Source organism: Rhinatrema bivittatum, chromosome 4 (genome assembly GCF_901001135.1).
Source record: "Rhinatrema bivittatum chromosome 4, aRhiBiv1.1, whole genome shotgun sequence".
Lineage (NCBI taxonomy): Eukaryota > Metazoa > Chordata > Amphibia > Gymnophiona > Rhinatrematidae > Rhinatrema > Rhinatrema bivittatum.
Window position 1 is genome coordinate 312,172,641 of NC_042618.1, and position 16,155 is coordinate 312,188,795.

Genomic DNA, 16,155 nt, shown 5'->3' on the forward strand with positions numbered 1-16,155 from the left:
ATCCTTATTAATAAACACAGAAGCAAAGAATTAATTTAGTCTTTCTGCAATGGTCTTATCTTCCCTAAGAACCCCTTTAACCTCTCAGTCATCTAACGGTCCAGCCGACTCCCTTGCAGTTTTCCTGCTTCAGATATATTTTTTAAAACGTTTTTATTATGAGTTTTTGCCTCTACAGCCAACTTCATTTCAAATTCTCTCTTAGCCTATCTTATCAATGTTTTACACTTAACTTGACAATGCTTATGCTTTTTACTATTTTCTTTATATAGATTCTTCTTCCAGTTTTTGAAGGATATTTTTTTGGCTAAAATAGCCCCTTTCACCTCACCTTTAAACCATGTTAGTAATCATTTTGCCTTCCTTCCACCTTTCTTAATGCATGGAATACATCTGGATTGGGCTTCTAAGATGGTATTTTTAGACAATGTCCATGCCTGTTGTACACTTTCAACCTTTGGAGCTACACGTTTCAGGTTTTTTCTAACTATTTTCCTGATTTTATCCAAGTTTCCATTTTGAAAATTTAGTGTTATAGCTGTAGATTTACATTTATTTATTTAATTTATTTATTTAAAAGTTTTTATATACTGCACAAATAAGGCATGTATATGCCCGTCTAGGCGGTTTACAGTGTTACAGTCATAATATCAATTATCAAAACATTCACAGAATAAAAAGTAAACATCAAAAAGCAGATTGATAATTTTGTTTTGATGGTAGTATTTAGTGGATGTACTGTCATTTCTACTATGTTTGTATATTGAATGCACTATTAAACAAGTGTGTTTTCAATTTCTTCTTAAAGTCTTTAGAATTTGCGGTCAAGCGGATATGTTCAGGGAGAGTGTTCCACAGAGTTGGACCTGCCACAGAAAAAGCCCGTTTTCGTGTTAATGCTAAACTTACTGTTCTGATTGAGGGAATCTCCAAAATACATTTATCCATGGACTGAAGTTGTTTGGATGGTCTGTAAATATGTAGTAAAGAACAAAGCCAGACGGAAGTTGTATTGTAGAGCAAGTTATGGATAGTTGACAAGATTTTGTATGTAATACTGTGGGTTACTGGTAGCCAGTGAAGCTGTTGGATTATGGGTGTTATATGTTCTCTTCATGGTAAATTAAAAATGGTTCTGGCTGTAGCATTTTGAACAAGCTGCAGTGGGTGTATCGTTGATAAGGGTAGACCTAGCTAAAGAGAATTGCAATAGTCCAGTTTTGTTAATATTAGATCTAAAATTAGATCTCGTCAGTTTCTGAATCAATTGCTCCATGAAGCAGTTGTTTATTCCATCCAGGAACTTTATTTCTCTAGCATGTCCTGATGTTAAATTTCCCAGTCAATTTTGGGGTAATTGAATCTCCCATTATTACTGCACTGCCAAATTGGTTAGCTTCCCTGATTTCTCTTAGCATTTCATCATCCATCTCATCATTTTGGCCAAGTGGACGGTAGTATACTCCTATTACTACACTCTTACTCCACACACATGGGATTTCTATCCATATAGATTCTACTGTGCATTTAGTCTCTTGAATAATCTTTATTCTGTTGGACTCTATGCCCTCCCGAACATAAAGCACTACACCCCCAGCAAGTTGATCCTCCCTATCATTGCAATATAATTTGTACCCTGATATAGCACTGTTCCATTGGGACCATGAGTCAAGGGTACATTATTTTTAGTTGTGTTTTTTTTTCTGGCCAGCCTTGTGTTGGCCAATTGTTTGGCTCAATTTAAACGCTCCTGCATATTCTCAATATTGTGCAGCAATGTTCTCCCACATCTTTTTTTTGTCACGATGATGTGACCACCACTTGGAGAAACGAGAGAGAATGGACTGAAGGGGATGGCATGAAAGCACCGCTCCAGGTCTAAATTGCTTATTGTAGGGTGAGAAAATGGACGCTCGAAATGTGTGCCCATTTTCCTAACAGGCGCACAGCCAAAGCTCCTCTGGGCGCCTGTGCTAGGGATACACAATTTCCCTTGTGAAATTGTGTCCTTTTTAGCACAGCAGCTCATCTACATATTGCATCTGGTGGGCATGGGCTGTGGATGTGCATGCGTTAGGAAAGTGGGGGCTTAAAATGAGCACCCATTTTACTGTGTGCTTTTACTGCATCAGCCCCTGAATCTGCACCTCCTCTAAGATATACATGCTTTGATCTAAATATGTATACCCTGGGAGGTGGACGAGGGAGGGCATGATAGAGATAATCTTTGGTTGCAAAAGACTTTACAGAGCAAAGGATCATTCTAGGATGCTAGACATAGGGTTACTCAGGAGTAACACCGAAAGGGTGGTGGATGCGTGTGAGCTAAGCCAGTAACAGAATTCAAGAAAACATTGGCTAAACACAGGAGATCCTCAGTGGTAGAAGGGAAGTGAAGGGAAAATATACAATCAGATAGCGACTGTGGCATTCCAGTAGGAAAAAGGAAAGGTCAGAGGAGATGGGGCTTGCAGTCTTTATCCACTGTCATGCTCTGTTTCTTATAGCAAGAGATCTTAGTGGAGAAGCTTTATAAGGGAACTGTTCTAAGAAAAAGAATTCTATAAAGGAGAAAGCTCTTATAGTAGAAGTCCTGTAAGGGAAACTTCTTTAGCAGGGGTTTAATATGAAGAATACTCTTATGGCAAGTATTCTAAAAAGGAAGATTCTAATCTCAGGAGCTTTGTAACTTGAAACATGGTCACCTATAATTCTTTCTTCCTTTCTCTTTAAATAGAGACAACATGGGAACGGCCAAGCAGTTCTCCTGCAACCCCTAGGAGTTCACTGACCCAGAAGACATCATTCCCTACAGGTATGACTCTTGTGTGTAATCGGACACTTGCGGTGATGTGCATTAATGTATGCTTTACGGATCTGGGCAATGAGTGCGTATCTTTCTCCTCCATCAACAAGGAATAATGTCCCTCAGATGCATGGGTGTGCACAGGAGAAAGCTTGGACTGGATTCCAGGTCTGGAGTACAGCTGGTGTCCGTGAAGTCAGAATGAAGATGATAATTACAGCAGAATGTTAAGAAGCTAGAATAAAACTCATGTACTTTTCTATTATACCTGGAGACAAGGCGCTATAGATAGGAAAGCTGGGGCTCTGTGGGTGTGAGGAACCAGCTGCAAGGCAGCGGGGTAGGCGTGGATATGTGAGAAACCAGGAGTTGTAGAGAGTGAAGAGGAAGGGGAGGTATTGAAAATCCTTGGATAGTGGACGTCAAGTGAAGCCATGTAAGGAGCCAGAGCAGCGCAGTTGTAAGGTGTCAAAGAGAGAGAGAGAGAGAGAGGAGATGTTAGGAACCAGTGGAAGGTAGTTGCTGTGAGGAATTGAGGGAATGTAGTGGGACTGAGCCAGGGATACGAGGCTATGAGGGGAGAGGCAACAGGTTTAAGGGCCAAAGAGACTGTCAGGAGCTGGGGGTGGGAGAGAGTGAGTTTGAGGAAGCAAGAGTGAGATTTGATTATTTTGTGCTCAGTGTCTGTGTATTATTACTGCATACCAAATAAGCTCCTTAGTACTGAAAAATCATTGTGAGTACTGTGTTCAGTTCTGGAGACCACATATACAAAAAACTTTGACAAGTCAGAGGCCGTTCAAAGGAGGGCCACCAAATCGATGGTAAGCCATACATGAGAAACTGAAGGAACTAAGATGTATCCTCTACAAGAAAGAAGATAAAAGGGAGATTTCATGTGTTTGTTACGTTTATATATATATATATCAGTCTAAAGTGGAGAACAAAAATAAAAGTGTGAATCCCCCCTGAAGTAGTTAGATTTACCCAGTGCCAAGGGAGGGTAGGTCAAACCTAGAAGAAACAATATAATCTACGGTGTGGGTTCTCAATCCTGAAGATGGTGAAACAGCATCCCCACCCGCAAATATCATGCCCAGGACACTCCTCAGGGATTTCCAGAGCCACAGGTTCCTCAACCCCACAATAATCAAGTCACACTGACCTCAGAGTAGTAGTGGTTTACTTAAAAGTGGAAATGAGAAAGGAAAAGAAAAGCAGGGGAAAAGCCACAAGCACGTAAGCAATGTGCAAGGAAACACTGGCAGTGCTGAAACATCATATATATAACAATGAAGAATAGTTTCAGTAACCTGATACTCTAGACAGGAATCAAACACCTCTACACAGAGCAGAGATGAGAGAGGGAAAAAACAACAACATTTATACCCAGCTCAGGAAAACACAGTTCTAAATGAACCAAAGGACAATAGTGGAAATGCAACACCTTTCAAAGTCTTACGTTTGTCCTATGTAACAACCGTCCTGTCATTGCAATTGTTTCCCCCAGAGGATGGATGGAATAATAAACGGAGATCTCATTTTTAAAAAAAATCCTCTTTGCAGGCTGCTTTGGACATCCAAATAAGCACTCAGTTTCATAAACAAATCAAATCCAGAGATTGTGGCCAATGCTCGCTGCACCCGGGTCGGGGGCGGCCAGATGTTCCTTCAATGCGAGCTCCAGACCAAGGCTCCAGTCCTGGCACTGCTTCCAGCAGGCACTTGCAGCTCCCACCCTCCGTGTTTTTTTTCTCTCCGCAGCTGAAACCGTCTTGCTATCTGCACAGCACCAGGCCTTACAAACTGAAACCCCTTTCTCTGCTCTTTTCTTGATCAGGATCTCCTGGGTCTCATGGAGAAATCACAACCAGGCTCTGCCTTTACTACAGGCAGCTGTCCCGGCTCCTTTCAAAATTTCTCTGCTTTTCCAAAACTTTCTTCTTGGGCTAATTTGAACTCGGCTCCAACATCCAAGAGAGAGAAAGGAGAGCAGGGAGTGCAAAACCTGATGTAATAAAATCTGTGGCAAAACTGGTACAAAATTTTAGTGCCGATTTTTTTTTTATACTGCGCATGTTAAAAACATGCAGCCCCGCATGATGCTATAAACTAATGATATGTAAATCAAACCAGCACTAAAAATAGGCGATAGTCCCAAAAAAAGTACGCCAAACCCAGCATTAAAGCCAAGATGCAAAAAAACACAAAATAAACATCATTTAAAACCAGCTCTAGTTTGGAAAATGCTACACTGTTCCCTGTTGGTTCATAGAAGTGACCTGGCAGGCCTGTGGTGTGATTTGTGGTGAACAAATGTCCATCTGAGGTAAAGTCTCGGTGTCATAGGCTGTGCCTCCTTGGGCCAAATATTTCCACACTGATGTAGGACACTGTGGTCCAAGGATGATAGGCCTATGATAAAACGAAGTCACACTGAAAGAAGAGTCAGACCGGTCAGCCTTTAAAAATGTCTCGTCATTAAAATCACATTTAAAATCAGAACATATTAAACATACTAAAAACACATTAAATATTTTTAAATTGTAACATATCATATATATTCAAACCATATATTACACAGTAAAAAATGTTAAAAATATTAAAAGCATATTAAAATTAGTACATATCAAACATATTAAGAACATGGAGATCCATATTCAGATATGGTCTGGCTAGCAAAGTTAGCCAGATAAACTTATCCAGCTAAGGCCTGGATTTATCAAAATGCGGTAAGTACTGCATGCGATAGCAAAAAGGGCATGGTTTATGCTAATGTAGTAATTATTGCATTTTGCGATAATTACCTGATGTAATTCCTGCATTCAACCACTGGGGACCTGTTTTTCAATGATATGAGAGAGAGAGAGAGAGAGAGAGAGAGAGAGAGAGAGAGAGAGAGAGACTGGCCATGATAGCATGTCCCGTAGATAGGTATTTGTATCCCTAGGATAGGCCCACCTAGTAACTCGAGGTGGGGATTAGGTAAGAGTGTAGGGGGTTAGGGGCCGCTTTCACATTGTACATGAGACGTACGAACAGAACAGCGGTCTCTTGTGAGGATTAGCTGGCCTTCGGAGTGAGGAAACGCACTCCAAGATGAGATTTGGGCAAGGGTCTCTCAACTAGTCCATGTTGAGAGACCCTTGCCCAAATCTCATCTTGGAGTGCGTTTCCTCACTCCGAAGGCCAGCTAATCCTCACAAGAGACCGCTGTTCTGTTCGTACGTCTCATGTACAATGTGAAAGCGGCCCCTAACCCCCTACACTCTTACCTAATCCCCACCTCGAGTTACTAGGTGGGCCTATCCTAGGGATACAAATACCTATCTACCGGACATGCTATTATGGCCAGGTTCGCAAATGGAGATAAACCCTTTCCGCAGGGTCCCAGCCACTATCACACCGCCTAACGCATTTGAAAAAGGTGTAGCTAAATATCTGCATTATGGCTGTGCGATACTCTTCACAGGGAGCCTAACCCAGCCCACTCTCCTCCCCTACTCCTCCCATTTTTGGAATTTGCATCGCACCCTACGATATGGTGCGATCGCATGCGGTAAACACGTTTTCGCATGCGTTAAAGGCCTATTGCATGCGAAAACGGGGCTTTACGCATGCGATAAGCCCTTAACGCATGCGAAAACGCCTTACCGCATTTTGAAAAATGACCCCCTAAATTTGGAGGTATATTCAATAGTGAAACCACTCTATTGAATATAGCTGGCTAACTTAACCAGCTAACTCAACTCCTCCCAGTTATGCCCATGGAATGCCCCTATCTTAGCCAGCTAAATTCTAGCCGGTTATCTTATTAACCGGCTAGAATTTAGCCGGATAAGGGGGTTATTTTCCAACTCACGTTATGACATTTTCACTTGCGAAAAACGCCTTAACACATGCGAAAAGCACCTTAACACATGGTGTGATGCTAATTTTTAAAAGGGGAAGAGTTGGGATTTTTGTAAAAGTGGGTTGCTTTTCTGAAGCCATGAGAGAGACTATCTATAAGGCCCTTCTAGTAGTTAGCTATTTATGCTACTATAGGAGGCCTGCCTAGTAACTCGAGGTGAGGTTTAGGTAGTAGTAAAGGGGTTAGGTACTCCTGGGGGAATTCTGCGCTACTGTGGAATGCAGAATTTGCACAGAATTCCCCCCCTGTGCAGAATTGCCAAATTCTGCACAGAAAATAGCAGAGGAGACCCCGGCATGCCGCGAACAGAGCACGTCCCGCGGCACACGCTCCGTTCACGGCGAAGATAAAGGCCCAGCGTGCCGTTCACGGTGAAAAGGAGGGCCCCCATGTGTCGCGGGACGCGCTCCATTCACGGTGAAGATGAAGGCCCAGTGTGCCGTTCGTGGCACACGGGGGCCTTCCCTTTTCGCCGCAAACGGCGCACCAGGCCTTCTACTTCACCGCGAACGGAGCACTTCCCGCGGCATGCCGGTGAGAATGTGTGTCAGAGAGGGGAGGGGAGGTGAGAGAGAGCATGGGGGGATGCCGTTGAGAGAGAATATGTGTGTGTGAGAGAGGGGAGGGTGACAGAGAGCATGGTTGGTAAGAGGGGGGTGGGGAGTGTGAGAGAGAAAGCAGGAGGGTGTGAGAGAGAGCATGGGAGGTAAGAGAGGGGGTGGGGGGGATGCTAGAGTGTGGGTTTCAGAGAGAGGGAGCCTATATGAGGGGAGGGGGATGCCGGTGAGAGAGAATGTGTGTGTGTGTGTGTGTGAGAGAGAAGAGGGGGTGTGAGGGAGGGTGAGAGACAGCTTGGTTGGTAGGAGGGGGAGTGGGGGGGATGCTTGAGTGTGGGTTTCAGAGAGGGAGCCTAGATGAGGAGAGGGTGACAGAGAGCAGGAGGGTGTGAGAGAGAGAGCATGGGAGGTAAGAGAGGGTGGGTGGGGGGATGCTTGAGTGTGGGTTTCAGAGAGAGGGAGCCTATATGAGGAGATTGTGAAGGGGTGTGTATGTGTGTGTGTGAGAGATTGGGAGCTCGTATGTATGAAAAAGGGATCATGTGTATGTGAGGGTGCTAGCCTGTGTGAAGAGATTGTGTTTGTGTGAGACAGAGCTTGTGTGAAGGGCTGCGTGAGAGAGACATAGGTAGCCTGTGTGTGGATGTATGTGTGAAAGAGAAAAGGAGCTTGTGTGGGTGTGTATGCAAGAGAGAGGGCCCTGTATGAGGGAATGTGTGTGTGCGAGAGAGTAAGGGATCCTGTATGAGGGGGTGTGTATGTGGAAGGGACACTCTTACAGTGAATTTCTAGGGAAATTCTGCTCAAAATATTTAAAATTCTGCAACTTTAAGTAATAACTTTTTTCTGTAATAATTTAAAATGTAATTACTTAAAGACTGTCATGTAAATTGTGTTATTTTGACCAATATAAAGTTTGAGAATTTTGCAGAATTTTCAGTTTTTTGTGCGCCAAATTTAAAAAATTTTTTGTGCAGAATTCCCCCAGGAGTAGGGTTAGGGGCCACTTTGACAGTGGCCCCTAACCCTACTCCTACGAACAGAACAGTACACTCTTGTGAAGATTTGATGTCCTTCAGTGTGAGGAAACTCACACAACGATGAGCTTTGTACAATGTTCTCTCAGCTTAGCTTGATGGGCTCTCTACTTGGGTGACAAGCACTATTCATAGACCTAAAAGATGGTCTAGGAGAGTAATTGGAGCTTATCAATGGAAAAAAGCCCTTTAAAAATTGACACACACACACCCCCCTCCCCCATGCAGGGATAAGTACACACATTGCCTATAGTGTGTATACTTTTCCATACAAGAGAAAAGAGGCAGCACTGGGTTAGGGTTTACTGGGTTTAAGTGCTAGGCTAAATTATGTCCCCCAATCTAACTGTGCTCACCTGCCCCTATACCCACCCACACGTTTTTGGTTCCTAAACTAAAGCACTCAACGGGGGGGATTTTTTCACTTAGGTGGATTTAGGCACCTAATTCCTTACATCCAGCACACAAATCTGTATGTTATGTTACTGACTAGATCACAATCTAAAGATAGATCATTCTTAGGGCCTAATATAATGTCACCATAACCAAGAGACACTTCAGAACGGGACTAATTGTTTATACTTACTGAAGAGTTTTTGCCTTTCAACACAATTTTACTAGTGTTTTACTAGTGTTTTACTAGTTCCTTCTCTGCTTTTTCAGTTATTGTTCATTTTATCTTTCTCCTTCCTGTATAGGTTACCACAGGAAGCTAATAAACTGAGGAGTCTAGAGATAGATCCTAAAGTGGTAGACTAGGTTAGAAACTGGATGTGGGATAGAAGACAGTCCAGAAGTAATGGTAAATGATGTTCAATGTGAAGAAAAAAAGGTGATAAGTGGTGTGCCTCAGGGATCAACCTTGGGGCCCAGTTCTAGTCAATATTATTTATACCTACATTACTTGAATGTAATCCACTTTGAAGTGCCAAAAAGTGGAATATAAATCAAATAAATAAATACATTTTATTTGTAAACATTTGATATTCCACCTTTTCCATTTTGGTCTCAAAGCAGATTAGAATTAATTAACAATACATACTGGTATTATCATACTTTAAATCCCATAAGGTGCAAAGACGAAAGAAGAGGGAAAGAGTAGAGGAGCGATGGGATAAAGGTGGAAGAATGAGAGTATTGGTGGCTTTTACTAGGGGGTCCAGTACAGAGGCAGGCACCTAGTGAAGGGAGAATAAGGGTGATCAGGCTCTGCTAGCTGGTGATCTCTTTGTATCTATGGCTGTTACCACTCCTGCCTTCTTGAAACTGGGGAAGCAGCAGATCGGGCTTTTGCTTTCCCTGGTACCTCCTCTTCCTATGACTGGCTCTAGGGTGCTACTTATGACTGCTCTCACAAACCTTATGGGTGAAGAATTGTAGGGATAGGAGGCAGCTTAGAAAAACTTCAGAATTATTTCTGTGATGAAAATCATGGCATGGCATGGAGGTGAAGCAGGAGATTAAAGTCTAGTCAAGCATCATATGTCTTCCACTTAAATTAGGAAGGGTGGCATGTGATTCTTACATGAATCTTCTTGACTTAATGCTGCCTTGCGTTTCTTGCAGTGAATGGTTATCACTCAACAGGATCTCCCGTACGTCACTCTGAACCTGGGCAGATGAGTCTACGGAAACACAGCAATGATCCACAGGTAAACCTATAAAGAGGCGCTTCACAGGGAACGTGAGGGAGGAGAGTCACAGTGGGGTATGAGGAAAAGAAGAAAAATAAGAACATAAAGAGAGGAAGAAAACTAGAGAGAGGATTGTGAAGAACATAAGAAATACCACATTGGGTCAAACCAAAGATCTATATGATCTGTGTCTTGTCTCTCATGGTGGCAAGCAGCTGTTGCTGAGAAGAATTGTATTAAAAACAGGGCACATGTAGATTTTTTCTATACACTAGCAAACCCTTCCAGTTTCTAGCAATCATGGTTTAAGGATGTACTGAACCCAGGAGGACTTCCCTGTTCTGTTAAATAGGCTGGGATTAATCTATTGTGTCTTTTTCAAAATTGTTTATGAATATACTGAACAGCACAGATCCTTGGAGATCCTGTTATTTATATATTTGCTTGCTTATTTATATATAATCATTGATAGACTGCACTCTCCAAACAAAACTGAAGCGGTTTACACTATTAAAACATACATAAAATATCTACACAAACAAACAAAAAACACAATACTTTCCTTCAATATGAAACTTGATCCTACCCTTTGTTTCCGCCAACAACTTTTTAACTCACAAAAGGATTTTCAATTAGATCCTAGGACAACTTATTTTCACTAGGAGCCTTTGAGGCATATCATCAAATGTTTTTGAAAATTAATGCATTATCCACTGGATCCCTTCTTATCCATATGCATGTTGACACCCTTAAAGAATTCCAATAGAAGTATTTTTTCACTTAGCGCACAATTCAGCTTTGGAATTTGTTGCCGAAGGATGTGGTCATCTAGCATAGCAGGCTTAAAAAAATTTGGAAAATTTCCTCGAAGAAAAGTCCATAAGCAATTATTAGCCAGGTAGACTTGAGGAAATCCACTGCTTATCCCTAGGAATGGGCAACAAAAAATGGATTTGCCAAGTAATTCCTGGTAACCTGGATTGGCCACTGTCTGAAGCAGGATGCTGGGCTTGATGGACCTTTGGTTTTACTCAGCATGGCACCTCATATGTTCAAGTGAAACAGTTTATATTCTTACATTAGTGAGAAATGGTTTCTCTTTGGAACAGTGCTTCTCAAGCCAGTCCTTGGGGCACACCTTGTAGGGATGTGTATTCGTTTAAAACAAAACTGCAAAATGCGATGAATAAGGTTAATTTGTTTCATTTGTTTGTTTTAAAAAAATGCATCAGGCCTAGTTCTAGGCCTGAAGCTGGGGCCTCACATGGCATAGGCGAGGCTCAAAGCAGAGGGCCACTGCCTATATCCTAGGCAAGGCCCCGCTTCGGGCCTTGGCTGAGGCACTGGCACTGCATTCGAGCATATGCAGAAAATCAAAGCAGGAACCGTGTCCTAGGCCCAATCGCAACACCAAGGTCTCGGCCTAAGACCCTGAAAATTTTAAAAAAATAAACAAAAACTTACCTGATCCACTGGGTTCCATCGAAGGCCAGGTCCCGAGACACCCAATGCCACAACCCAACCCAGAGGCCGGGTCTCGATGCCAGTGGATGCCATCATTTGGCAATGAAAAGCCGAAGAAAGAAATGTCAGACAGGAGAGCTCCCAGGCCTGGACACAAAGGCCTGGGTTTGACCCTGAGCCAAGACCCAGGCATCAGGACCCAGCCTCCAGGTTGGATTGCGGCATTGGGCCTGAGTCCGGGCCCAGGCCCCAGAGTCGTGACCTGGCCTCTGGGTCTGGTCATGGCATTGGGCCTGGGTCTGGGTGAAGGCCCAGTTGTCAGAACCAGCCTCTGGGTCAGGCTGTAGCTTCGGCCTTGAGTAGGCCAAGGTTGCGGCAAGCTACCGCATCCTCGGCCTACACAAGCCCAACGCTTTGGCTTGGGCCTAGGCTGATCCTCACCGGACTAGGTAAGTGGGGTTCAGGGGGGGGATCCTGGCCCCTGCATTTTTGAGGACAGGAGGCCCCAGAAGGTCTTGTTTTTGTTTTTTGGCCGTTTTGGAGTTGTTTTTTTAATTGTTTGATTCTTTTTTTCTCTCGAATGAAAATGAATCAAACAATCCACAAATCAAAATTCGTGGGAAAAAACATGCCGAAAACGAACCAAATAACAAAAATGAACATTTTTTTCTCTGCATATCCCTAACACCTTGCCAGTCAGGTTTTCAGGATGTCCACAATGAATATGCATAAGATAGAATTGCATACAATGGAATCCTTGAGGTACCCCCGGATTAGGTTGAGAAACACTCCTTTAAAGAATCATTCAAATAGAAGGCATCAAATACTACATACAGTAAGTATCAATGTCTAAACAATGGCTTCTAGAATCCAGATCTAAAAAATGTTTAAAATTTAAGTGAAACAGGAGAGAATGGACAAGGATATGCTGTATAAGGAGACTCTCATATGAAAAAGTGCATTTATAACAGTCTATCAACTTCTAAATGTAGTAAAATAAACTTCCCAACTGCAGTTCAGCATAAGATGCAGACTTTCTTGTCAGAAGCTCATCAAAACCTCAATCCAAAAATTAGAATTTGTCAGAAATCTATCAGTGTATTGGTCTGACATGGTTCATGTTTTGAGCTGACATTTGGGTCAGGGATCTGGACCCTCTTAATGTTCTGTGTTCTCTCCAGCCAAGTGGCTCTGTTCTATTTTCACAAAAATGCTCAAAATGTCACATGAACTCATAATAGCTAATGGCTGATTAATTCATATGCCAATAATAAACCGCAAAAAGAATCAAATACATGGTCATTCATAAAAACAGCAAAACAAAATTTCATATTTTGTTTATTTATGTATTTACTTATTTGTTTTATATTCCAGATGTCAAATCAAAGTACGCTTCATAAAAAATTATTCCGGTTCACACTAGAAAGGACAATTGTCTTTTATCTAAAATTTCAGCATTGTTCAAGCTATAGTAACAATGCTTCCTAATGTTCCCCTCTAATGTCTAGGACTGCCATGTCTATAACAAAAAAAAAATAAGATCATCAAATGTGCATCCTGTGGTTATATAATGCATTACCATAGGGACTCCATTTTTTTCATTTGAAGGCAACTCTTATATACAGTCATTCTAGTTTTCACATTCCTCTTTATTGTGCCCACATACATTAAAGAACATGGGCAAATTACTACATAATTTGGTTTCTATCGATTTCACAGCACTGAATCTGTCTTGCTTTCTAATCTTGACACCATTCACTGTGGGTTTGACTCTGGAACTTGTTACATTCTTTTCCTACTTGATATCTCTTCAGCTTTCGACACCTTGGATCACATCACCTTATTATCTCGCCTTTCTAAAGTTGGTATGATGTGTTCTGTTCTCTCCTGGCTTTCTTCCTTTCTCTCAGGTCATTCTTAACAAATCAAATTTAATGGTTTCACCTCATCTTGGGTTCCTATCACTTTGTGTATCCCTCAAGGTTCTGCAGTTTTTGCTGCTCTTTTCAGTGTTTACTTAACCCCTCTCTGTCGTCTCCTTGGGCAACTTGGTGTTTCTTTCAAGCTGTATACCGACGACATACAATTTTCCTCCCCCCTATATTCATCTTGGTCCACAACTCTTCACTTTGCCACCATCTGTCTCCAAAGCATAGGTTGTTGGCTCTCTGCAAATCAGCTCTCTCTAAATCTCTCTAAAATGAATATTCTTGATGTGGGTCATCATCCGCCTTTTACTATCCCTGATTCATTTACAGCTTTTGGGTGTCACTAGTCCAGTCTCTTCATTTGTCTGTGACTTGGGTGTTATTCTAGACTCTAATCTTTCCATGATTCCTCAGATTAAATCTGTTGTCAAAAACGTTTTCTTTAAATTGAGAATGCTTAGATATATAAAACCCATTTTATAACCTGACAATTTCTGTACTCTAATCCAAGCTCTTTTTCCATCTATTAATTACTGCAATTCTCTTTACACTGGGCTTCCACAAAATTCTCTTCATGCACTTCAAATAATTCAGAATTCTGCTGCTTGCCTCCTCAGTGCCACACCTATTCAAAATCATATTACACCTGTCTTACAACTCCATTGGCTATCCATTTCAGCCTGTATCAAATATAAAGTCGCTACTTCCATTCACAACTTACTTTACAATCTCTATTCTCTATTCTACACATTCACACTCCTGCACGGATTTTGCATTCCTCATGCCAGTTTTTCTTGATGTCCCTTCACCCATTTTCCATCCACAGCCCCGTCCTCTGGAACTCCCAGTTTCATAGCGTCTCGCACCGGATTCCAGATTGTTTAAAAAATTACTAAAACCATACCTTTTCTGAGATGCCTTCCAGTAGTGATGTCCTCCCCCTTCTCTCCAGCCTTAAGATCTGTTTCTTCCTCCAGCCTCTTACGAATGATGTATTGCTTTTTTCTCCAGTTTGTGTTTCTCAACTCTTGGCATTTATATTTTGTTTTTGTTTTAATTTGTTTTAACGTAGATAACTACATTGTTATGTCTACATTTATGAACATTTTCTTGTACCCCACCCCAAACACTGGAGGGGTGGGTAATAAGAGTTTTTAAATAAATAAATAGTTAAATACACTTTATTTAAGTAGGATAAGTGTTATGAATCCGCTGCCCGCGGGTCCCCCCGTGAGCAGGCTCACTCACCCCATGCTGCTTTCTGCCCGACGCGGCTGGTGCCGCCGGAAGTCGGGCTTCCCACACGGCTGGAGCCACGGACTGTGTCTTTCCCTGCGGCCTGGAGGCCCCCTGTGCTGCTCCTCTTCACAGCGGCTCCAGCCGCGGACTTTCTGCCGTCCCCAGCGTGGCCGGGACCGCCGCAGACGTCACCTGATCTTCGTGGCTGGAGGCCGCAAAAGCCTTGGTCTTTCCTGGCGGCTGGAGCTGCCCTTGAGGCTGTCTGCAGCAGCTGGAGCCGCTGCCATCTTCGGGGCCTGCGTCCAGGCCCAGCCCTGCGTCTGCGTGTGGAATCGTCGGTGCAGGCCGCAGTCCACGGTCCTGCACAGCTCTTCCTGCTTCCCTTAGGCGCCAGCACGCTCCTCTCTTCAAGATTTAAAGGGCCAGCCACAGGAAGTGTGGCTGACCCCACCTAGGGAGTGGACTTCCTGCCCAGCCCTATAAAAAGGCTGCTCCGTCATTCAGTCTTTGCCTTGCATCAGAGTTGCTTCACTCTGGAGGCTCCTGCCTGCCAGAGCTCTGTCAGGTCTTCTTCATCTTCTCCATGGAGTTCTTGTTGTCATGCCATGTCAAGTTATGTCTTCGTTGCCTGAGGTCCCTGTCCAGGTGTCCTGGTGTCTCTCTTTGATCCTCCGATTCCTGATGTTCCAGGTTCCTTGATGTCCTGCTCCTGTGTCTTTGTCTTCAGTGCTCTTGAGCCTTCTAGTCCTGTAGGCCGGGGGTCCCTCGGATGATGTTGTGCCCGAGTATGGACTAGCCTGCAGGTGGATGGATGTCCTGTGCTCCTGAGCCGTCATGTCCTGCCAGCCGTTGGTGGAGCTTCGGATGACATCGTCGGAGTTCTGTTTCGACTGGATACTTCCCTGCGCTTGTCCCGCTCCCAGCGTGGTCCGTGACCAGCCTCCTCGGGCTGTGTAGGGCGCGCAGTGGAACAGGATGGTCCACGACTCAGTCCCCCGGGTGGGCTGAGTTGGGCGCCCTGAGAAACAGTGCCAATGTCCTTCCGCCAAGCTTCTCGTCTCGTCTGGACTTCGTCAGTTCCTCGTCTCGTCCTGGATGCCGTTGCATCACTCTTGGCATCATGTCTTGTTCCTGATGTCGTCGCATCGACTCTGGTCCGGGATGCCGTCGCATCAACCACTGGTCCGTGATGTCTTCACATCAGCTTTGGTGTCAAGTCTCCGTCCGTGATGCCGTCTGCATCAGCCTTGGTGTCAAGTCTTCGTCCGCGATGCCGTTGCATCGATCCTTGTGTCAAGTCTTCGTTTGTGATGCCGTCTGCATCAGCTTTGGTGTCAAGTCTTCGTCTGTGATGCCGTTGCATCAATCCTGGTGTCATGTCTTCGTGTCAAGGCCCGTCTGCCCTCGACCTCAGGCCAGGCCTGCTGCTCCATGCTGTTCCATGCAGCAGGTCAGAAAGGGCTTGGAATGGTCGGAGGACCATTCACATTCCAACATCATCTGTTGTTGGCCATGGCTTGCCCACTTAAAATCAGCCTGCCATATTTCTTATTGGCCTGGCAGAGGGTAAGACCGTC

At 43.6% G+C, this 16,155-nt stretch overlaps 1 protein-coding gene across 2 annotated transcripts in view; it reads left to right on the forward strand.

Annotated features, from left to right (window-relative positions):
* Positions 1–16,155, forward strand: part of GAS7 (growth arrest specific 7) — a 610,573-nt gene that overhangs the window by 349,517 nt on the left and 244,901 nt on the right. For both annotated transcript variants that reach the window (XM_029600263.1, XM_029600264.1), the window contains exons 3-4: positions 2,738–2,815; positions 9,880–9,965. In XM_029600263.1, the coding sequence (XP_029456123.1) occupies positions 2,738–2,815; positions 9,880–9,965 (164 nt within the window). The remainder of the gene's footprint in view (positions 1–2,737; positions 2,816–9,879; positions 9,966–16,155) is intronic.